The sequence below is a fragment of the Lutra lutra genome, chromosome 1 (assembly GCF_902655055.1).
Source record: "Lutra lutra chromosome 1, mLutLut1.2, whole genome shotgun sequence".
Lineage (NCBI taxonomy): Eukaryota > Metazoa > Chordata > Mammalia > Carnivora > Mustelidae > Lutra > Lutra lutra.
The window spans coordinates 96,752,212-96,775,361 of record NC_062278.1 but is presented as its reverse complement, the minus strand read 5'-3'; the positions used below and the strand labels follow the sequence as shown (position 1 = coordinate 96,775,361).

General features: G+C 40.9%; 1 protein-coding gene across 7 annotated transcripts in view; it reads left to right on the top strand.

Moving 5' to 3' along the window:
• Window positions 1–23,150, top strand: part of PLD1 (phospholipase D1) — a 196,042-nt gene that overhangs the window by 84,347 nt on the left and 88,545 nt on the right. For all 7 annotated transcript variants that reach the window (XM_047730574.1, XM_047730575.1, XM_047730562.1 and 4 more), the window contains 6 exons: window positions 1,609–1,754; window positions 1,976–2,081; window positions 3,316–3,381; window positions 11,807–11,865; window positions 13,105–13,197; window positions 22,172–22,324. In XM_047730574.1, coding sequence (XP_047586530.1) covers window positions 1,609–1,754; window positions 1,976–2,081; window positions 3,316–3,381; window positions 11,807–11,865; window positions 13,105–13,197; window positions 22,172–22,324 — 623 coding nt within the window. The remainder of the gene's footprint in view (window positions 1–1,608; window positions 1,755–1,975; window positions 2,082–3,315; window positions 3,382–11,806; window positions 11,866–13,104; window positions 13,198–22,171; window positions 22,325–23,150) is intronic.

Here is a 23,150-nt window from a genome sequence, read left to right as displayed (position 1 = left end):
TTTTCTTATTTAAGTGGTTCATTCCTAAATTGAATGTTTTTCACTTGCCTGCAACATTTCTGGCCATTCTGAGTTTTCCTGCCTTCTTCTGTGTGAAACATGATGGAGGATGATGCTTACCACGTTGGCCAAAGTAAAAGGCGGCATACAGTACTGAACCCCGGAAGTGGTGTTTTTCAACTTCCAGCTGTTGTAACTGTCATGAATCCTAAGTCGAGGCAAAGCACATGCTAGATTTGAATATTAACCAGTGATATGGTTGGATTCCAGACTTAAGAGCACATAGGTTGCATTGATCCTCATGCTTCTGTTTTATATACGACATCTACACAGAGCGGTCATGCTTTAGAAGTTTGCCAAGTGTGCCAGACATCAGTAATGAATGACAGTGGGCCAGAAATCCCTCATGGGCTCGGTGACACCAGAGCCTGGATCAACTAGCAGAGAATGAGATACTTACTTTCTCCCACCCCCAACACCTTTGGTTCCTAAACCTCCCAGCAGAGGCCAGTGTCCTCTAGGTGGACCAGAGTGCCCAGTGCCCTACCCAACCCCCTACTCTCCACCCCGCCTTCCAAACTCACAGACCTTCCTTCAGGATCTCCTCTGCTCCTCTGCTTTATTTTTTATTTTCATTTTTTTTAAGATTTTATTGTTTTGAGAGAGAGAGGGAGAGAGTGAGCCTGAGAGGGGGGAGGTGCAGAGGGAGAGGGAGAAACTCCCCACTGAGCTTGGAGCCTGACATGGGGCTTGATCCCAGAATTCTGGGATCATGACCTGAGCCAAAGGCAGACACTTAACCGACTGAGCCACCCAGGCACCCTGCTCCTCTGCTTTATAAACATCCCTCAGTTTCCTGACACTTTGTACTCTATCAAAACTATCCCCCAGATAGGTTAGTTTTTCTGGTTGAAATAATTCGCTAGTCAATGTCTTTGCATCTTAATAAGAAATCTTTTAAAAACTTTAAGTGGGGATTCATTTTAGTTAAGTAATTGGGAAAAGTATTTTGTGTGTAGGAAAATCTTGGGCTTCTTTCCCTCTAATTGTCCTATACCTTGCTGGCCACTGGTGGTGCTTCAGGGCAGGGAGATGTTGTAGACAAGGACAGACCTTGGAATATGTTGCAGGAGGAGAAGACATTAATGTCATTTGCAAAGGGCGAGAAGTGGGCTAAGATCATATCGTGTTCCTGGAATCCATTTCCTCCAGCTTTCCTCTCACCCCACTCCAGTTGTCTGTTCTCTGCTTATACTTTTGGACAAGCAAAATTACTGCTGATAATTAATTAGGGTCCTCACTCATTGTCTCCTTTACCTGGTTTCTTATTTCAGGGGTGTGTGTGTGTGTTTATGTTTTTGGAGCAGTATGATTTGTAGAGTTTGTCTTTGGTGCGATTCAGAGTTGGTCTTTATGTATATTATAAGGTGAACATTTAAGGGAATGTTATTTCTGTAATCGGTTGTTATAGAAAACATTTTGCTTAAGTACTTATCCAAAATATGTAAGCCAAATTTAAGTTACTTATTAATTAGCTATAGTTCATGGAGAGATTTTAGAGTTTTTATTATTACCTAAAATATCAATCATTTTTATTGATCACTGTAGGTGCCAAGTATCAATCTTTACACTATTGAATTAACACATGGGGAATTTAAGTGGCAAGTTAAGAGGAAATTCAAACACTTTCAAGAATTTCACAGAGAGCTGCTCAAGTACAAAGCTTTTATCCGAATCCCCATTCCCACCAGAAGGTAACTGTTTCAGAATAATTATATAAAGTTATTCCAGTATACAAGTTGGGTGGGAAGAATATTTTATCGATATTATGGGTTAGCTTGTCTATTGTCAGTGGATATTTTCTATTAAAATAGGCTTTTCTAAAAATAAACCATTTTATGAAAGGTTTTATAAGAGTAATATTAGAATCATATTAGAAAGAATAATAAATGTTTCCAATGCGTGGGTGTTTTAGGCACACGTTTAGAAGACAGAACGTCAAAGAAGAGCCTCGAGAGATGCCAAGTTTGCCCCGTTCCTCTGAAAACATGATCAGAGAAGAACAGTTCTTTGGCAGAAGGGTAAGTCCTTCCAGTCTTCTGCTGTTCGGAGTATAATTTTGTGGTTCTGTAGAAACCTGGTGGCTCCTGAGGGGTGGGGCTGGGGGGCCAGCTGCAACTGTTCTTCCCCCGGGAACCCTCACCCAGGCTGGCTTCTCGGGAACTTGTTAGGCAGTCCTTCCCCCACGCCATTCTGACCTGGGTAGGGTGTGTTTCCCGGAGGAGGAGTGTTCTGTGAAGAAGCTTCCTCCCAGCAGGAACCTCTTCGGGCTCTTTGTGAGTCAAGATTGAGCTCATCATTGAGTGTTTTGAGATCTACTCTTTTAAAAACCTACATTTCCCTCTGTTTGCTCCAGGCTTTATAGTAGCTTGTCCTAAATCTGTGTGAGGTCTCATTCCCAAACTGTGCGGGGAGCCCTTCAGGTCAGAGAGTGGTAGGACAGAAGCCAGAGGCCCCAGTCCTCTGCCCCAGTGATGCAGAGACACACAGGGGAGGAGATAGTTTTTCTGCTGGAAAGTTACCAAGTAAATGTCAGTTCTGTTCTGTAATCTGAAAGTTTAATGTTCTGAAAGCAATATTTGATTTCTTCTTTGTGTAGTTGTCTTCTTGTATGAAATCTTTTTAGCGATCTAGAACAAATATTTTCCAAGATACTCTACAGTGTGGAGTTTCTGTGTGCACTTACATGAATGCAGTTGAAAATGAGAAGCTATGGCTTTAACAGTTAGTGCTTCCACACACATCATCATAGTCACTGTGATGGACATTACCCTCGTGCATTTGAGCATATTTGAAATCAGGGTACAACTTACTAGAAAGTCTCTCTCTCCTTTTTTTAACCTCTCCCTGCCCTTCTCCCCCCCCCGAAACAGCTTTGAAAAAAACAGTAATATATCCACCAGTAAATTCAGTGTTATAATTAAGGAAATTCAGGGTTTTAATAAAATCAACAAATGCCTTTAGACTGTCTACCATGGGCAAGTCTTGTGCTAGTAACTACGGAAGATTAAAAGAATATACAGCTTGGGTCTTGTCAGCAGTTTTTAAAAGACAGATGCACGTAAAACATTAAATAGCAAGAAGGAATTTGAAAAATGGTTCAGGGGTACTATGGAAATAACTCCTTAATGCTATTCAAGATTCCTTTCCCGTGATAATACAAGTATAGAATTGAGTAAGTTTGCAGAAGGTAAAATGAGATAATGATCACATCCCTGTCACTGTTATCTCTCATCTAATATATTTGTGTTACAGAAACAACTAGAAGATTATTTGACAAAGCTACTAAAAATGCCCATGTATAGAAACTACCATGCCACAGTAAGTATTGTTCAGTGACTTAAATTTTGAGATAGTTTATAAAATCATAAGTTGTCAGCTGAATGTTGGATCGTTTTATTAACAGACGTGCTTGTATCCACTTCTCCGGTATTCCTCAAGTTACAGTTAATGAGCACAAAATTGATTTGACAGCAGTAATTTAGTTCATGTGATGCTATTAAAAAAATCATATATAAATTAATGTGCCTAGAACAGTAGATTTAAACGAACTTGAAACTCTGCTCCAGGCTAGATTATCTAGAAATAGACGTCCTTGTCTCCCCGGGTTTCCAGAATAATACCCAAAAGCATTTCTAAGCCTAAAGGAAAAAACACTTGAGTAGTAAGTGAGGAAACAGCTGAGCAGAGTCGAATACCCAAAGTTTACACAGAGCGTCCTGTTTGGTTGGCCATCAAGTTGGCCCATGATGCTTATGAAAGGCCTGTCTTTTCATGTGAAAGTGAGAAGATGGGAAAAGTGAGGGGGAGGAAAAAACTCTGGGGAAATAAAAGAGAGAAGACGTGGTGAGGCTTAGAAGCAGCTGGGAGGCCCACAGGTGCCAAGCAGGAAGGAGTAGGCTTTTGTAGAAGTACTCAGAAAACAGTAAGGTCAGTCCTCTTAGAGGCCTTGAAGGCATGTTTTTAAAGGATTGAACTTCAATTATCTAAAAGTCCAGATAACTGAGAATGTCCTGGGTTATTGTATTTTTGCATCTGTGTGAGTAGAAACTGCAACGCTTGGGGGTTGAATGTATATATATGGTATAGGGGCAGAAATTAAGAGTAGGCAGTCACAGCCTACTAGATGTGGCCTCTAGTTTAGAGAATGCCATTACTTAAATACTTAAATAGAGGGAAGGGGTACCTGGGGGGCTCAGTTAGTTAATCATCTGACTATCGGTTTCTGCTCAGGTCATGATCTGAGAGTCCTGTGATCGAGCCCGCATGGGGCTCCACATCAAGGCAGAATCTGCTTTAGAGTCTTCCCCCCTCTTTTCCCTCCTCCTGCTCCTTCCCCATCCCACACTTGTGCACTTGCTCTCTCTCTTTCTCAAATAAATAAAAAAATCTTTAAAAAAAAAAAAAGGAAAGAGAAAAGAAGGAAGGAAGAAAGGCTTCTGTGTTAGGAGAGGAAGCAAGAGCTCCTTCACCCTTTGGAGTTTTCTGGTGACTCGCTGCAATCTTGCTGCCTGTCAGGGTATTATCTGGAGGCTGGACAAGCCCCCATCCTGTCCCCTGGTCCCCCCAAGCACAAATGATCTGGGGCCGAGCCCATGGCCCACCTTCTGCGGCAGCTTGCACTGTTCCATTTGGTGGACTTGAAGGAGCATATGTGGTTTCCTAATCCTGGAAGAGTTTTCCCAGGAAAACCAGCAACTTGGGTCCAACCGGAGGCTTTCAAGAGGAGGAGGATGGGAGAGATTTCTTCCCTTCTGGGACTCAGGAACATGCATCTTTGAGAGAGTGTAACGAGTAAGGATGTCACTGCTGTTATTTCCGATTATATAACTGGTCATTGCTATGGCTAAAAATGCTGTTTCCTGTTGTGTTCTCTGAAGAGATATAAGCTGAGGAGTATTTAAATGTGTGCTATTACCAGTATGCGATGGTTTTGCATTTGTTTTACTCTTCTGCCTGCCTATGACTTTATTGGTGCTATTTCTTTTGGCTTTAGAACAGTAATTGCTAAGTTTAGTCTTCTCTTTCCGTGTATAGTACTACATTTTGGATTCTTATGTTGATTAAAAAATGTGTGCATTTTCTTAAATGTTCATTTTATTTTCCAATCATGAAAATCTTTCCAGAGTTCAGCCATATTTTATCTAGAAATTCTAGAATATCTTCTAAACATTTCCTCTAGAAGGGAAAACCTGGTCTCAACTGACCCAAATATATGTTACCCCACATTTTTGATAGCTACTTATTTACCCTAAAATGGAATTCTCCAGAATGATTCAGACATAAGATACAATTCAATCTATCTTAATTTTCTAACGTTATTAAATTGTCACATAATGTAATTTGGCCTAGAGACTAGATTTACAGGCTTTTGCCTCATATTTATGAAATTAGATTGGCATCTTTGTGTATCCTTTGATAATTGTGAGAAATATTAAAACTACTGTCTGTAAAATCATATTAAAAGTAATTTTTAGGGGCGCCTGGGTGGCTCAGTGGTTGAGGCCTCTGCCTTCGGCTCAGGTCATGGTCTCGGGGTCCTGGGATCGAGCCCCACATCGGGCTCTCTGCTCACAGCGGGGAGCCTGCCTCCTCCTCCTCTCTCTCTCTGCCTGCCTCTCTGCCTACTCATGATCTGTCTGTCAAATAAATTAAAAAAAAAAAAAAAAAGTAATTTTTATACAGTCACATATAATTAATTTATACTTTTTAACTGTAAAACAAGCTTATTAGAAGTTAATTTGGGTATTTAGGCCAGAGATCATGGATCATAGGTCAAGGGTCAGATAGGATCACATCTCTAATTTCCATAGAATTTCAATGAAACCAAACATGAACAGTTTTCTTTATTTTCCTATGGTCATTGGTTAAGTTAGTATTTAGATCAGGAATTGTTTTTTCCAGGAGTATAACTTTTTAAATTCCTTCTTCTTCCTTGAGGGTCTGAAAAACATGTCATCTTAGTGTTTTAGTGGATTTAACATCAGATAATTCCCTCAGAGATTATTGGTAATTCATTCTGTTTACTCATTTGTAAAATAGGGATACATGTCTTTGCACTCTGCTCAAGGCATAAATATGTTTTTTAAAGAAGAATGTGTTTACTCAATTGTAACATACAAAATACAAAATCTCAAACAGAATTCCTTTTATATTCTAAGTTGTATTGGTGCTAGCTCTAATACTGAACTCACCAGGGAGCATTTTAATTAGTAACTGGAAAATGCATGGCTTGCAGGGAATTTAAAGGAAGAGTCATTAGGAACAGGAAATGTGGTGCCTCAGTGGCTCAGTGGGTTGAAGCCTCTGCCTTCAGCTCAGGTCATGATCTCAGGGTCTTGAGATCGAGCCCTGCATCAGGCACTCTGTTCAGCAGGGTCTACTTCCTTCCTCTCTGCCTGCCTCTCTGCCTACTTGTGATCTCTGTCTGTCAAATAAATAAAATCTTAAAAAGAAAAAAGAACAGGAAATGTACCTTTTTTCCAGCTGAAGATTAAAATCTAGAAAGGGAATGAAATGCATCATTTCCAGAAGCATCCTAGGTTGACAGGATGCTATTGCTAACTTACGGTTTGACTGACATTTGACTGTGGTAACTCAGATTCCTTACCTCCCAGATTTCAAGCTAATCACCCTCTGGGAGGTAAGGAATCTGAAGATAAGCATTCCACAGACAGACAAGACTGAGTTCACCCCTCCCTTGTTTTATACGGTGAGTGAATTCAGTTTGAAGGGAAGAATGGGTAAAGGTGAATGAAGATGCCCACAGTGTTTCCATGCCAACGGGGAGAAGCTGTGCTGTTAAACAGCTGTGCCTGCAAAGTAAGGGACGTCTTGTCATTCTCATGATTGAGTCTTAAGAGCTGAGAGAGTCCTTCCGGCCTCTCTGTTTCCTCCACTGATGAGATGTCTTCTCTTTTCTCTGGGGCTGTGTTCATTGTCTGACCTGGAAGGCAAGCTTTCCTGGAGTAAGTGAGCCAGCCTCCTACCCTTCCCAGAAGGGCACTGCCCAACCCAGCACTTTTGTCTCCCTTGCTTCCGAGAATTTCCCGCTGGGGCACTTGCTTGGGCATTTTGCTGCCTCAGGCATCAAGGTGGCCTCTGAACCCCCACCCCCCTTCCAGTACAAAGATGAGCTAGAGGAACCCTGAATGCATGATTGCTGGGTAATTTCCAGGGCTTGTTGTTACCCCTTGGGCTAATTGCTTGTCCCTTGTCTTTGGAACTTTATTTCGTTGTTTGCCTAACATTTACTTGTACTTCTCACAAGTTGGAAAAATAATATTGATTAATATATTATTCAAGAGATCAGTCAGCCCTGTGGAATATTGTCCAGCTAAACTGATCATTAAATTCATGTTCTTGAGACTTACTCACCTGGGCAAATAGAGAATGGATTGTTATCACTCAGGATGCACGAGAAGTGTGGACGACACAGTCTTTGTTCAATTTCACATTGTGTTATTTGGGTTTGCCTCTAAATTGACCTTGCCACATTTACTTTTAATCTGATAAATCTGTATTAGAGCACATATTGCCAGAGATTCTTTTTTTTTTTTTAATCTATAACAAGGCTAGTTGTTTCTTGAAATCTCTCCCTAGTCGAACTAAAGTGATTAGGATAATTTTAAATTTTATATTGGTACACCACTTTAAATTTCTGCATTACTAACATATTTTTTTATTTAGATGAAATTCTTTACACTTAGCAATTTTATTATGATATTTTGAAGTTATGATTTCTGAATTATTTCAAAGAATACTTCTGCTGTCAACTCGATAATAAGAGCCATGTGAATAAGAAACTATCCAGGTATTAGATAAATGGTTTCCTTGATTTTTGCTTTTCATTTCCTGTTCCTCCATTTAACTGTTCTGTAGCTTTGCATATAAATTAGTTATACCTCTGTAGTAGTTTCTTCTTAGTGTAAACTAGGATTGACATTTTCTCTCCGCTCCCTAGAGATTAAATGAGAAGTTATGGTTTAGGGTTTTAAAACATTTTGGATTCTATGTTCAGAGTCTGCAGTGTCACTTCTAATAACAAGCGTTTCCACAGATCAGATTTTTAAAATATGGTACTGAATCACAATGTTTTATACAAGAATGAACTGTAAAGTCTTCATAGAATCTTTACAAAAAATTTAATGTGAAGATTTATTTGATTGGGGGTTTTTAAGTCTTTCTGGATTTTTTTTCTGAGGATTATCTTTATTTATTTGAGAGCGAGTAAGTGAGAGGAAGAGAGAGACAAAAAACACTAGTGGGGGAGGGACAGAGGGAGAGGGAGAAACAGTCTCCCTGTTGAACAGGGAGCCTGATGTGGGGCTTGGTCCCAGGACCCTGAGATCATAACCTGAGCCAAAGGCAGATGCTTAATGGACTGAGCCACCCAGGTGCCCCATGTCTTTCTGAATTTAATTTTTAATGTTTTAATTTTAATTTTTTTATCATGTTCAGTTAGCCAGTATACAGTACATCGTAAGTATTTAGTTGTAGTGTTTAACGATTCATTAGTTGCATATAACACCCAGGGCTCATCACCACTTGTTCCCTCCTTAATACCCATTACCTGGCCACCCCATCTCCCCACCCCACTCCCTTCTGTAACCTTCAGTTTGGTTCCCAGAGTCCAGAGTCTCTCATGATTTGTCTCCCTGTCCGTTTGTTCTCATTCAGTTTTCCCTCCCTTCCCCTGTGATCCTCTGCTCTATTCCCTATGTTCCACATGTGAGGGAGACCATATGATAATTGACTCTCTCTGCTTGACTTATTTCACTCAGCACAATCTCCTCCAGTTCTGTCCATGTCGATGCAAATGGTGGGTATTCATCCTTTCTGATGGCTGAATAATACTCCATTGTATATATGGACCATATCTTCTTTATCCTTTTGTCTGTTGAAGGGCATCTGGGCTCCTTCCACAGTTTGGCTATTGTGGACATTGCTGCTATGAACATTAGGGTGCATGTGCCCCTTTTTTCACTACATCTGTATCTTTGGGGTAAATAGCCAGTAGTGCAATTCCTGGGTCCTCAGAGTGTTAAAAATAAGTCTTTCTGAATTTTTACAAATAATCCAAGAAAGAATTGGAAGCACTTAATTGGGTGACTCACAGCAGTGAAAGATTGGTAATTTTTTGCTTACAAATTTAATAATAGATTATTTCCAATCACATATATAAAACGTTAAAGGAAAACTATTAGGTTTCATATTTTTTTTAAAGATTTTATTTATTTGTTAGAGAGAGAGAGAGAGCACGTGGGAGCACAGGCAGACAGAGTGTCAGGCAGAGGCAGAGGGAGAAGCAGGCACCCTGCTGAGCAAGGATCCCGATGTGGGACTTGATCCCAGGACCCTGGGATCATGACCTGAGCCGAAGGCAGCTGCTTAACCAACTGAGCCACCCAGGCATCCTGAGATTTCATTTTTTTTTTAAAGATTTTATTTATTTATTTGACAGAGATACCAGAAGTAGGCAGAGAGGCAGGGAGAGAGAGAGCGGGAAGCAGGCTCCCTGCTGAACAGAGAGCCTAATGCGGGGCTCCATCCCAGGACCCGGAGACCATACGAGCCGAAGGCAGAGGCGGAGCCACCTAGGTGCCCCGACTGTTCGGTTTCATTTTATTAATCCCATTTACAAGCTTGGCTCAAATGCCATTTCTTCTTAGGAGTCAAATCAGCCTGGAAATTGGACACCTTCCTCTGTAACTACTTGACATGTAATTGTTGTGGTTCTTCCCACAGAACTTTGTTGATGGGGAGTGTCTTCTATATCTGGTCTCCCATCTGCTTCCTGATGCCAGGAGCATATCTTCTTGATTTTGAATTTTCTGTTAAGGCTGTTATTGACATGATGTACAACCACTGGTAGATCTGGGCCTACTGTGGCTACTTTTAAGGAAAATTCTGTAATTTGGGAGCCAAATAATGTCCAACTCTAACTCTTTCAAGTAATACATGAGGTGAAACTCCTGCGTATGCTGAGAATTACATAATGTCCATTGGTTTTCCCCTTTGTGCTTTCACATTTTCATCTAATACTCTTGGCAAATGATTTACTGCTTTTGCAGCTTTGTTTTGAGGAAACTGTTTGGTCTGACCTAATTCTGAATCTAACCCTTGCTAATTCTGTTATCTTGGACAGTTTTTTAAAAAGGTTTATTGATTTATTTTAGAGAGCGAGCGCATGCGGGGGTGGAGAGGGCAGATGGAGAGGAAGAGAGAGTCGAAAGCAAACGGTGTGCTGAGCGTGGAGCCCAACTTGGGGCTAGATCTCACAACCCTGAGATCAAGACCTGAGCTAAAAACCAAGAGTTAGATGCTTAGCTGATGGTGTCACCCAGGTGCCTCTATCTTAGACAATTTATCTAACATCTCTACACCAGGGGTTGGTAAATTATGGCCTATGGATCAGATCAATCCCACTGCCTATTTTTATATGGTCTATGAGCTAAGAATAGTTTTTATGTTCTTAAATGCTTGAAAATTTTTTTTAAAAGAACAATATTTTGTGACATAAAAATTATATTTATATTAATTTATATTTTAGTATGTGTAAATTAAGTTTTAATGGAATACAACCATGCTTGTTCATTTATGTATTATCTGTGGCTGCTTTTATTTCATAATAGTACAAGTATATGATTCACAAAGCCTAAAATTCTTATGTCTGACTTCTTTGCCAAGAAAGTTTGCCTATCCTTGCTCTAAAGCTCAGTGTCCTCTTCTGTACAAGGGTAAAAATAGCACCTATTTCAGAGAGATCTGAGATAATGTATGAAAAATGCTTAGTACAGGGCCAACAGATATTAAGCACTCAGTAAATGTTAGCTGTTGATGTTGTAATCATAATATTTGTAGTTTTTATCTTCCCATAATTTATAAGGTAAAGGTGGGCCTGAAATTCTCTTCCTTTTCTACTCACTAAAAATATTTATTTTTATATTATTTGTATGTAAAATTATTTTATTTTATTTCTTTCTTTAGAGAGAGTGTGGGGTGGGGAGAGGGTCGGAGGGAGAAGGAGAAAGAGAATCTTGAGCAGACTGCCCGCTGAGCACGAGCCTGTTGCCAGGACTTGATCTCACAACCCTGAGATCATAACCTGAGATGAAATCAAGAGTCAGATTCTCAACCAACTGAGCTACCCAGGCACCCCTTATTTTATTTCATTTGTATTAAAATATTCTGGTATTCCTGATGTTCAAAGATCTCTGCAAACTCCCTTCAACGCACTCTACCATTTAACTTTACATTACTCTCTTCATCTTGCTTACTGTAGCTCAACTGTATACCTGATGACCTTTGTACACCTTCCCTGTCCTCTCTCCCCCTTCATCTCCCATTTCCAAGTAGCAAGCCTAATCCACCTTTCAGAACCTGGCACCAACATCACCGCCTTCACACAACCCTATTGTTAGTGTGTACGCTATGCCACACAATCCTCCTTCCCCAACAACAAAAACACAGAAGAATTTGGGGAGTAAAATCTCTCCTGGTGACTTTCTTGAGCATTCTGTCTTTACCTTTGAGAGCACACATCACTTTCTTGGTTGTGTCTTAATTATACATAGACCTCTGATCTGTTCTTCCAGGGCGATGCCATTGTGTTGCCCAGTGTCGTCCCCCAGATGTGTTTACACATGCGGTATCTAATGCATGTTGTTGGTTTTTTTTCAAATGTATAAATTTTTCTTTTTTCTTTCTGTCTTTCTAAAATGTGGATTTTTGGCCTCTTTTTCAGACAGAATTCCTTGACATAAGCCAGCTGTCTTTCATCCATGATTTGGGACCAAAGGGCATGTAAGTTCCAGTGTTGAGTGTTAAAGAGAAGAGGGAAAGTTGATAAGTACCACCCTTTGATTTACTGGTGGGCCATGGGGACAGATCTTACTGGCTTCACTACCTGCTGCTTTTCTTCCCGACAGAGTCCGAGCCGCTTGGGACATCTGTTTATACACAGTGCTACCTTGCTGTATTGAACACTGTTAGCAGCTGCCCCATCCCCTTTCTTTTGTGCTTCCAGCACATACGGTTGCCTATGGCCCAACATTAGGGGTGTTTCATATAGGTAGCAAATACGTTATGTGGGAGAAAGCATTAGAAATAAACGTACTGTGTTGTATGTTTGAAAGTTGCTAGGAGAAGAGATCTTGAAAGTTCTTGTCACAAGAAAAAAAAGTTATAACTGTGTACAGTGATGGATGTTCATTAGATGTATTGAGGTGATCATTTTTGCAGTATATACAAATACCACATTAATGTCTTATACACTGAAACTGGTATAATGTCTATCAGCTGTAGCTCAGTTTTAAAAAATGAAATATACCAAATCCCTTCTTTTTAATAACTTATAAAAGTTAGCTGTTTATCAGTCATTTTCATGATTAAAAATGCTGCTATGTAAAATTTATGCTAAGTAACGAGATTGACATTTACTTAATGATTATTTTCCTTCATAAAGTGCGCGCTCGAGCACTTCTTTACGGCTAAGAGCCTTGTTAGTAGTGGTTTTCATTTTTTCCTTTTGTTAGGCCATTAGTATTGTTATGTCTTGTCCTACTTTTCAAAATCAAGACATTTCTCTTTCCAAAGCTCTAAGAGCTGTGCTCTATTCCTTTGGTATGGGTTGGTCCTAGAACTGTAGGAAGAAGGATGAGGAATATTTGGGAACTGGTGGGCGAGCACCCCCAGTGGTCTCAACAGCAGGTAAACTGTCCCTGTGCGGGCCTTTGGCAATGTGCAGGGTCTTTTTCAGCTTGTTGCAATGACTGGAGGGTACACTCAGGACAGGGAACCAGAAGCTAGGATGCTTAAAGTCCTGCAGTATGTGCAAGAGCCTTTTGCTGCCTCCAATCCGACCAGGTGCTTTTAGGGATCAGCTGCTAGAGTATCCACCTAGTGAATATGCCGGTGAAGAAGGAAGGAGAGGAATGTGATGTGAGAATGAAACAGTTAATTTAGTCCCAAGTCATGAGGCTGTATCTGCGAAGTGCGAGTTGGAAATCCAAAGACGCTGGGTTAACTTGGTATCTCTTTCAGAGAAGGTATGATAATGAAAAGATCCGGGGGACACAGAATACCGGGCTTGAATTGCTGTGGTCAAGGAAGAGCCTGCTACCGCTGGTCCAAAAGGTAGGTCTTGGTCGTTCTGTGGGTTTGTTTTAAGAAACTGGATATTTGGGGAATTTTCACAGACTGGTTTTCAATTACAAATCAGTTCTATATCCTTTGAAAGTCACAACAGAGCACATTTTAAATTTTTTTTTAAAGATTTTATTTATTTGACAGAGATCACAGGTAGGCAGAAAGGCAGGCAGAGAGATCGGGGGAAGCAGGCTCCCCGCTGAGCAGAGAGCCCGATGCGGGCCTCGATCCCAGCACCCTGAGACCACGACCCAAGCCGAAGGCAGAGGCTCAACCCACTGAGTCACCCAGGCACCCCTAAATTATCTTAAGTTCCAGATCTCAGCATCCATGTCAACATTCTAACTCAAACCTGGACTTGTAGGCAGAGTGTGCAAACTTTTATTATATATGTAAAAACCTGGTTGGCAATAGAACTCATGAGTCAGCCAAAGAACATATACAAATGGCCAGTAAGGACAAGTAGATAGCTCAACCTCACTAGTCGTAAGGGGACTGCAACTCAAAACCATGGTGGGGTCCAACTTCACACCCACCAGGATGGCTATCATGAAAAAGATACACAGTACCAAGTGTTGTTGACAAGGATGTAGAGAAGTTGGAACACTACTACATTGCTGGTAGAAATAGGAGATGGTGCAGGCACTCTAGAAAACAGTGCAGCAATTTCTCAAAATGTTAAACATAGGAAGTGGGATTACCGGGGGCTATGGTAACTCTAGGTATTTACCCAAAAGAATTGAAAAAATGTGCATATATCAAAACTTGTAGAAGAATCTTCATAGCAGCGTTATTCAGAATAGGCAAAAGATACGAGCTACCCAATGTCCGTCATCCGATGAATGGTTAAACGGGGGCAGGGGGGGATCCATACAGTGGAATATTATTTAGCCATAAAAAAGAATGAAGATGAAGGGAGATGGGGGTTCTTTCTGGGTTGATGAAGATATATGGTGGTATAACTTTTTGAATATATTATAAACCCCTGAACTGTATACTTTTAAAGGGTGAGTTTTACAGTATGTGAATAAATTGTTTAGAAATTTTTTTTTAAACCTTCATGCTTTTTTTTTTTTTTAAGATTTTATTTATTTATTTGTCAGAGAATGAGAGGGAGAGAGAGCAAGCACAGGCAGACAGAATGGCAGGCAGAGGCAGAGGGAGAAGCAGGCTCCCCAATGAGCAAGGAGCCCGATGTGGGACTCGATCCCAGGACACTGGGATCATGACCTGAGCCGAAGGCAGCTGCTTAACCAACTGAGCCACCCAGGCGTCCCTGTTTAGAAATTTTTAATGAAAAAAAGAATAAAGTGCTAATTCATGCTATGTCCTGACTGAATCTCAAAAGCAATATGCTAAGTGAAAAAGCCAGACACAAAAGGCCACATATTATATGATTCCATTCACATGGAAAGTCCAGAATAGACAAATCTTTAGAGACAGAGTAGATGAGTGGTCTTGAAGGGTTGGGAGGAGAGGAGAATAGGAAGTGACTGCTAACAGAAATTGGGTTTCTTTTGGGTGGTGACAGTATTCTGAAATTAGATATCAGTGGTAATGGTACACAGCTTTACAAATATACTAAAACCTACTGAACTGTACACTTAAAAAATAACAACAAAAAAAAGAAACATTTGTCAGACTTCAGGGATGATAATTTTAGACTTACATTTGCGAGGATGTATAATGTGCTGTGTGATATAGACAGAGAACTTTAATTCATATCCTGTATACTACACAACCAAAGACTCCTGTGGGTCAGTATTCTCATCTGATTCTTATTTGTGTCCTCAAAGCACTTATCACAATGTTTTGAATGTAATAGACAATAGTTGTTTGTTAATAATAATATTTTATTGGAATTTTGGAAAAATATTGAGAAGTATACATTATTTCCCCAGCCTTGAAAAAGTTCTGTGAGCTCTGTGTACATATGAAATTGAGCTAAGTGTATATTAAAAATACATAAACCCTGAACTAAGATTTACCTTTAAACATAGTTAAGGTACACTACCAGCAAAAAAAACACACCATTAAGTAATGCTCTCATTATCTCAGTTTTGAAAGGATGGCAGAAATTACAGGGAGGAGATCAAGAGATTAGAGAAAATTGAAAATTTCTGTGTTCCAGGAAAACCGTTTTACTAAAACAAAAAAGGAAGTAGTATACTAGAAAATGTGTGTTTTCAAATAAACTGCTATAATTTACATAAGCACACAGTAGGGCCCTGGTGCAGATTCCTCCTGAGCAGCTCCCCCTACACCCCCACACGCCCCCAGTTGGCTTCGGCTAAGGCAGCTGGCTGCTGGGGGCCAGTCCCGAGGGTTCCAAAGGCAAGCCCTCGCAAGCCTTTGACTGCAGACACTCTGGGCAATGCGGGTCTGCTTGTGTGCATGCTGAGCAGACTGGAAGCATTCACGGCCCCCAGGAGCAGCCCTTAGCTAGGAGCTGGCAGGAAGGAGTCTGACCCTGGCAGCCCTCTGGTGGGTGATTCTGCTACAAGCTCTGCACTGTCTCCAGAGGCCCCTGAAGGGTTTGCAGCCCAACTGCCCACAATAAAGGACATGCAACCACAACACATCCTTGACGGCTCCTTTCCTGCTCCTCCTTCTCCGTCCCTGCCTCGGCTCCTAATAACTCCCTAATACGCCCTTTTTAAATGACTTTGACTTACCACCTCGTCTCAAAGTAGACTTGTGGGCCAACCAACCTGAGACCTTGACTCAAGAAATGGAAGCCTTGGTCTGGTCCGTGCAGTCATTTATTGAGTGCCTAATGTTTGCTGGGTTGTGTCCTAGCTCCTATAAAAATCAGGCAAAATCCCTGCCCTCACAGAGCCTTACTGGAGGAGAAAGGAAGGCAGTGATGAAGCTGACGAGCTCTGGGGATGGTATCTGTGCAGCTGTGACCAGAAGGCATGGGTGGTGAGGGACTCGAGGATCGGGGTTTGGGGTGGGGTGGGTGACTTTAGCTCCCAGTGTCAGGAAACTGCTGTTGGAGTTACAACCTCCATGAGGAGGGGCAGCCAGAAAAGATGCGGTCCAGACTTTTTTATATAAAAGAACCTAGGTCTCTCACATCTTAAACTTGGGATTAAATCAGGCTTCAACCAGGACAGCCTAAAGAGATATGATCTTCCCTGGAATGAAATGTGTCATCATTTTAAATTATATAAATCTTTCCACAAAGATTGAAGCCTTGGTTCCCCATTAATAAGGATCTCCTGAGTTACATTTGTGGGTTATAAGGTGTCAGTACCAAATAAAATGATAAGATAGAGCTGACAAAATTAGGTTAGAAATTTTCTCACAGTAGAAACTCTTAGTATCTCAATAGGCGTTGCTTTTAAGGGTGACACATTCATAACTCTCTCTTTTATTTTTATGCCCATAAAAAGCATTCTGATGACTTTCTTATTTATGCTACCTTAACAAATCAGGATAAAGCAAATGGGGCAATTGCAATTAAACTTTCAATCAAGTCTGATAATGACCTTGTCTCAGGGACAAGTTAAAAAAAAAAAAAAAGACAAACATGGCAGACATTTCTTCCCACAATTTAAAGCATCTGCTTGAACAGCCTATCTGTTGAGCAACTTCTTGGCATTGGGTGGTGGATTAGACGATGTGTTTCTTATCTCAAATGATGTCTGAGGAGAAGGAGACACAAATTTTAAGAAATAAATGTAGCATTTATTTCTCCAAACTTTGAGCTATACCAGGAATTCTACAGACAGTGAATAAGCAAATAATCCCAGGGATGTGTCCTGAGGAAGCCAAACAGGATGGAAGGTGGGTTGGGGGCTGGGCCAGCTTTTTACCCTTGAGTAGCCTGGGAAGGCCTCCCTGGGAGGAGAGTCTCAGCAGAGAGCTGATGAACAGGAAAAGACAGCCCTTGGGAGGATCCGGAAGAAATATTTCTAGGTAGAGGAATAACAAATGTAGAGGTGCAGAGAACGACCTTGGCAAATCTGAGGAACAGCCAGACGTCAGTGGTGGGAGACAACAGGAGGAGGGGAGGCCGAGAAGGCCGGCTCTGGTGGTTTGTCCGCATTTTAGTGTCATAGCAAGGAGTGGCCCAGGCAGGAGGCATCTTGTTCGAAGGGACTATGATCTCACCTCCTTGAGAACAAGAACGTTTGTAAAGCGCCTCCTTGTCAGTGTGAGTCGCGGTGCTGAGCAACGTATGTGAATCACCTCTGTTATTTCGCACAAACACAGATGAGCTGGGCATTTCTGTTCCCCTCATTTCATGGGTAGAGACCTTTTGCTCAGTCACACAAGTCACACAGTCAGGTGGCTGAGCTGGAATCGGAGCCCAGGGAGGATGACGGATAGGTAGGTGCTTAGTCCCTGGGTAGCCGGTGCCGACTTCCAGAAGACAACTTGACCAATTCCTTTGTTGATGCAGAGAAAGGAAAGAAATCAGAAGAATTTTAATGAATGACGTAATTAAGAGCTTTATATAAAGACCAGGAGTGGGGCGCCTGGGTGGCTCAGTGGGTTAAAGCCTCTGCCTTCAGCTCAGGTCATGATCTCGGGGTCCTGGGATAGAGCCCCGCATCGGGCTCTCTGCTCTGCGAGGAACCTGCTTCCCTCTCTCTCTGCCTGCCTCTCTGCCTACTTGTGATCTCTCTCTGTCAAATAAATAAATAAAATCTTTAAAAAAAAAAAAAAAGACCAGGAGTCAGTTTACCCTGATGTTTAATGACTATTAAAAAGAATTCACAGAAACAAAGATTGTTATCTTTGACATTCAGCTTTAAAAATCCCACTGACACCTGAGCACCTGGGTGGCTTGGTTGGTTAAACGTCCAACCCTTGATCTCAGCTCAGGTCTTGACCTCAGGGTCGTGAGTTCAAGCCCCATGTTGGACAACACACTGGGCATGGAACCTACTTAGAAAAAAAATCCAGCTGTTATTAGTAAACTCTTCTGTATTTGCAGTCTGCCTCATCTTGGAGGGGCAGAGACAGAGTGCACATAGGAGACCCCATGGATGGCAGCGCCAGTGTTCACCCGTGCTCGCGCCCCATAGTACACCCAGCCTTCTCCTTGCCATTGCTGAACAAGGTTGCTGAGAGCCTGTACAGATCCTCTGTGCCAATTAGAGAAAAGTACCATTTCTGCAGGATGTCGTGTACCAAATGTCCTGGTGTAGGACTTGCCTGCTCAATGGTACCTTGTGGCCTGTCCCTAATGCCATGTTTGTCAGCCTTTGTCCTGGTGGTTTTGCCACCAGCCTCTGCTCTCAGAAGCTTTTCTGAGATTTGTTTTGTAATGCCAATCATGGGAGCTGGCACACCTGGGTAGGGGTCACCCCACCGTCATCCCGCACTGTGGCCCCCGGTGTGGCACTCTGGTGAGAGCTCGCATTGCGGCCGTGTAGGTGTGCTTTACTTCCAGGCACACAGGTTCACCAGGCTGCTGTGTTTGACTTTCTTCTCCGACCAGCAGGCCCGGCAGCTGTGGTTTTCAAAGCCTCTGGCTCCTGCTCAGTCAGCAGGATGGCACGGCGGTTCGGTTCTCTGGGCCTGGGCCATGCCTCGTGCCCGCTAACTTCTACCGCAGGTGCAGCTGAGAGAAGGGACCGTGGCTAAAGAAGGAGCTTTAGACAGATACATGATCCACCCCACTCTCTTTTATCCTGAACTCAGTGATAGGCAGCCTGCATGTCTGCACTCACAACTCAGGCCTTTGGAACCACTGAGTCCTTGTTTATATCACGGCTTGAGCAGTAGCAGTGACACTGACATTGAGCAGTGTTAGGCGAATGCTTACAAAAAGTAGAATTCCTGCCTTTGCTGACAATTATTGAGAATGGTATCCGTTATACTGCTCAGTTGCCTGCTGTTAGGTCCCAAATGAGAAACTTCCTTTGGAATTTAATTTTTGGGGGAGACACCTTTTATTTCTTTAATTTATTCACTGGGTAAGAAAAACCAGGAAGCTCAGAGGCAGGTTGGCATACCGTCACCATATTTATGTTAATGTTGTGGTTAGGTATTTGCTTTCTGTGACTTTAATGTTTTTCCTTTTGTTAACATGTCATATGTATGTCCTTCACTGTGAGTCATCCTAACTCCATCCCATTCCCTTTTATTGGGAAGGAGCCAGGCTGTATTTTAAGAAACAAATGAATGAAATGAACCTAGGTGGAGGCCAACATAGATTTGTGTGTGTTAAATCCCAAACTCTAAAGCCACTAAATTGTAATGTGGTTAGCTATTTCAGTAACAATTTATTACAGATTTTTTTTTAGATGCTGACTTTCAGGTCACATTTACAATATTACTTATGTTCAGGTGTTCCAGCCTTTCCCGTTCTATAATGGGCTTTGGGTTTGTGTGATATGTGATATAATATGCCCACTATTGTTTTATTGTTATGAACTGACTTACTTGATAACGACACAATGACACATTTACATAAATAAATGTGATTATATGGTGTTGTAGGCAGCATGACACAGTTGCCACTTGTATTCATTTTAAATCAATCCCATATGGTCTTGCCTTCTCACTGTCCTTGTCATGCCTGTCATCTACATCCTTACTGCTCAAATGTCATGCTAGTCTGGGCATCACCCATGAATTCATGAGCAATGCAGAATCTCAGTCCCTACCCCAGAACTACTGAATCAGAATCTGCATTTTATTTTTATTATTTATTTTATTAGTTATGTTTCATTGAAGTATGACTGGCATATTACATTAGTTTCAGCGTACAACATTGTGGTTCAACATTTATGTACATTATCAAATGCTCGCTACGATACATATAGTTACCATCTGTGGCCATGCAAAGTTATTAAAATATTCCCTGAGCTGTACTTTGCATCCCTGTGACTTACTTATTTTACAACTGGAAGTTTGTACCTCTTAATCTCCTTCACCTGTATGCCCATCCTTCCACCCGTCCCTGCTCTGGTAACCAGTAATTTGTTCTCTGTATTTATGAGTCTATTTCTGTTTTGCTTTGGTTGGTTGGTTTTTGTTTTCTTAGATTCCACATGTAAGTGAAGTTGTATGGTATTTGTCTTTTTCTTTCTGACTTATATCACTTAAGCATAACACCCTCTCTAGGTCCATTCATGTTGTTGCAAATGGCAAGAGCTTTTTTTTTATTGGCTGAGTAATATTCCACCACATTTTCTTTATCCATTCATCAATAAGTTACTTCCATATCTCAGCTATTATAAATAATGTTGCAACAAATGTAGGGGTGTATACATCTCCTCGAATTAGTGTTTTTGTTTTCGTTAGGTAAATATTACAAAAGCGAAAATGCTGGATCATTTGGTATTTCTGTATTTTTTTGAGGAACCTCTATATGGTTCTCCGTAGTGACTGCAACAATTTACACTCCCACCCACAGGTCACCAGGGTGCCCTTTTCTCCACATCCTCACCAACACTTGTCATTTCTTGCCCTTGTGATACTGCACCGGATCTGCATTTTAACAGGATACCCATGCGAGGCATATTCACAGTAAAGTATTAGAAGAGTTGTTCTGTATTATTGTTGGAGCTTGCTAACCTGCCATATTACATCCCTCTTTATCCTTCATAATTTTCTTTCTAGAACACAATTACAATGATAGTCTCATCCTCTTCCTTGCTGGGGCATGAGGATTCTCTTATTTAATAAGCATCCTGGTGTTTCTGTTAAAAACACAGATTGTCAGGCCTTTTTAATGGATCTCAAGAGCTTTTTAATGGATCTCAACAAGCATCTCAAGAGCTTCTGATGGCAAAACAAGTTTAGGAAACGCAGGTTCCATGCTGTAAAATCAGCGTCCTGGGCAGGATCCTTAGACCCTCCTCAGTGCAGCCTTTGCCCATCATCCCCACGTGATACTCATTTGCCCATTGTTCCTTACTATATTCCCTAAGACCCAACCTCACCAGACCTTCTGCCAATACATGTAGCATTTCCATACCTCCATGCCTTTGCCCACTCTTCCCTCCATGTGGGATATATGCCTCAGCCACTGTGCTCAGATACCACCTCTTTGAGTCAGTGCCTCTACCTCTGTCTCTTAGTCCAAACTAAGGACTCCCTCCTTCTTATACACATTACCCCTACAGTTTCTAGTATCTTCTTTGTGCCCCACTAGCCTAGTAAGCCATTTGGAGAGCATGTCTCATTTACCTCTGTGCTGTTGCTACCCCTACCCTAGTATCCAGCTTATCACGGTATTTTCCCTTTATGGAACTTCTTAAAGTTTTTATTTATTTATTTGAGAGATAGAGCATGGAGGGGAGAAGGTCAGAGGGAGAAGCAGACTCCCAATGGAGCTGTGAGCCCAATGCGGGACTCGATCCAGGGACTCCAGAATTATGACCTGAGTTGAAGGCAGTCACTTAACCAACTGAGCCACACAGGCGCCCCCTTCATGAAACTCCTAAATATACATTGAGTTGAATACATATGTGCTTCTGAGAGATCATGTCCTATTGAACATTGTTTATTAATAGTCCTTAAAACCACAAGTAATTTGAACTAAAGAACAGAATATGTGGAGTATTAGATGCTTACTGGGTTGTTTTTAAAGGAGGATTTTTACCTCCCAAGAGACTTAATTTGCCTCTTTTATGACAGTTTATTTTAGCAAGCATGTTTCCAATGCATTTCCATTTTTCCAACAACTGAGGGTCCTACTATACGTTCTGCAAGCTCTACATGCCCGTTTCAGGGGCGCTCTTTCAGGCTTTGCCGTTGGTGTATACTAAGCTAATAAATTGCTTTGAATTGCTTGGTGCCAGTACTTCTTAGAAAAACATAGTAGACCTCCTGTTCGTTTTTTGTGATTGTGGTTGTTGCATAGTGATGTTTAAAAAATATATACCCTATGTAAAAAATAAAATATCTACAGTCTGGGAGGGTGTTTACTTGTCTTAACTTGTTCTTCTTTTTGTTTCAGTAATCAACTCTAAAAATATTTATTACCTTCTTACAGGTGGTTGATAGTGAAAGATTCATTTTTGCTATATATGAAACCAGACAGTGGTGCCATTGCCTTTGTCCTGCTGGTCGATAAAGAATTCAAAATTAAGGTGGGGAAGAAGGAGACAGAGACCAAATATGGGCTCCGAATTGATAATCTTTCAAGGTAGAAATTTCAAGTATTTTTAAAAGATTTCTCTCAAAAACAAAGTTTCTCTCCCAACCTTGAGTGAAGGAAGTAAAATAATTTAAGTGTTAGAAAATTGTTATTTTGAACTCATCCTCAACCAAAAATAATGAAATTACTTTTCTTTTTATATATTTTTAAGTATAGAATACCCAGTGTAAAACAAAATAAATAATCACATGTGTTGATTTATGCTTGTTTTAATAAAATGTATGCCTACTACAAAATTAATGACTCGGTAATACCAACTTACCAAACAGATAAGTTAAGGAGTGATAGTTTCATATTTTAAAAAAATAAAATTTTACTTTATAAATTGATATCCTTTAGTTAACAGGAACACATAAACAGTGATTTGATTTACAAAAATTCTGTTTGCACACAGATTTTAAGAAAGAAATCTTGACGGGATACTCAAGTGTTCATTAACTATAGATTTTATTAGCGAGTGTGTGTTAATAATTGTTTTTTTCTGGAAGATTGTACTTACGTAATATGTGTATCTTTTTCTCTATATATACATTTGGTTCTACAAAGTTCAGCCTCATGAAAACAGATATTTTTTTTCTTTTCACACACTGACTTACAGAAATACAGATGTATTTACACACACAGACACACACATACCCTGTCTGATACACATTGGCATGTGTTTTGTGTGTGTGTGTGTGTGTGTGTGTGTGTGGGTGTGTGGGTGTAAAAAGATGCTAAACTTTCTGATCTTCTCTGAGAGCCTGAAGTTTAAGATTATCTCCCTCATAACCTACTATAGTTCTAGTCATAGTAAGTACATTTACGCATTTTA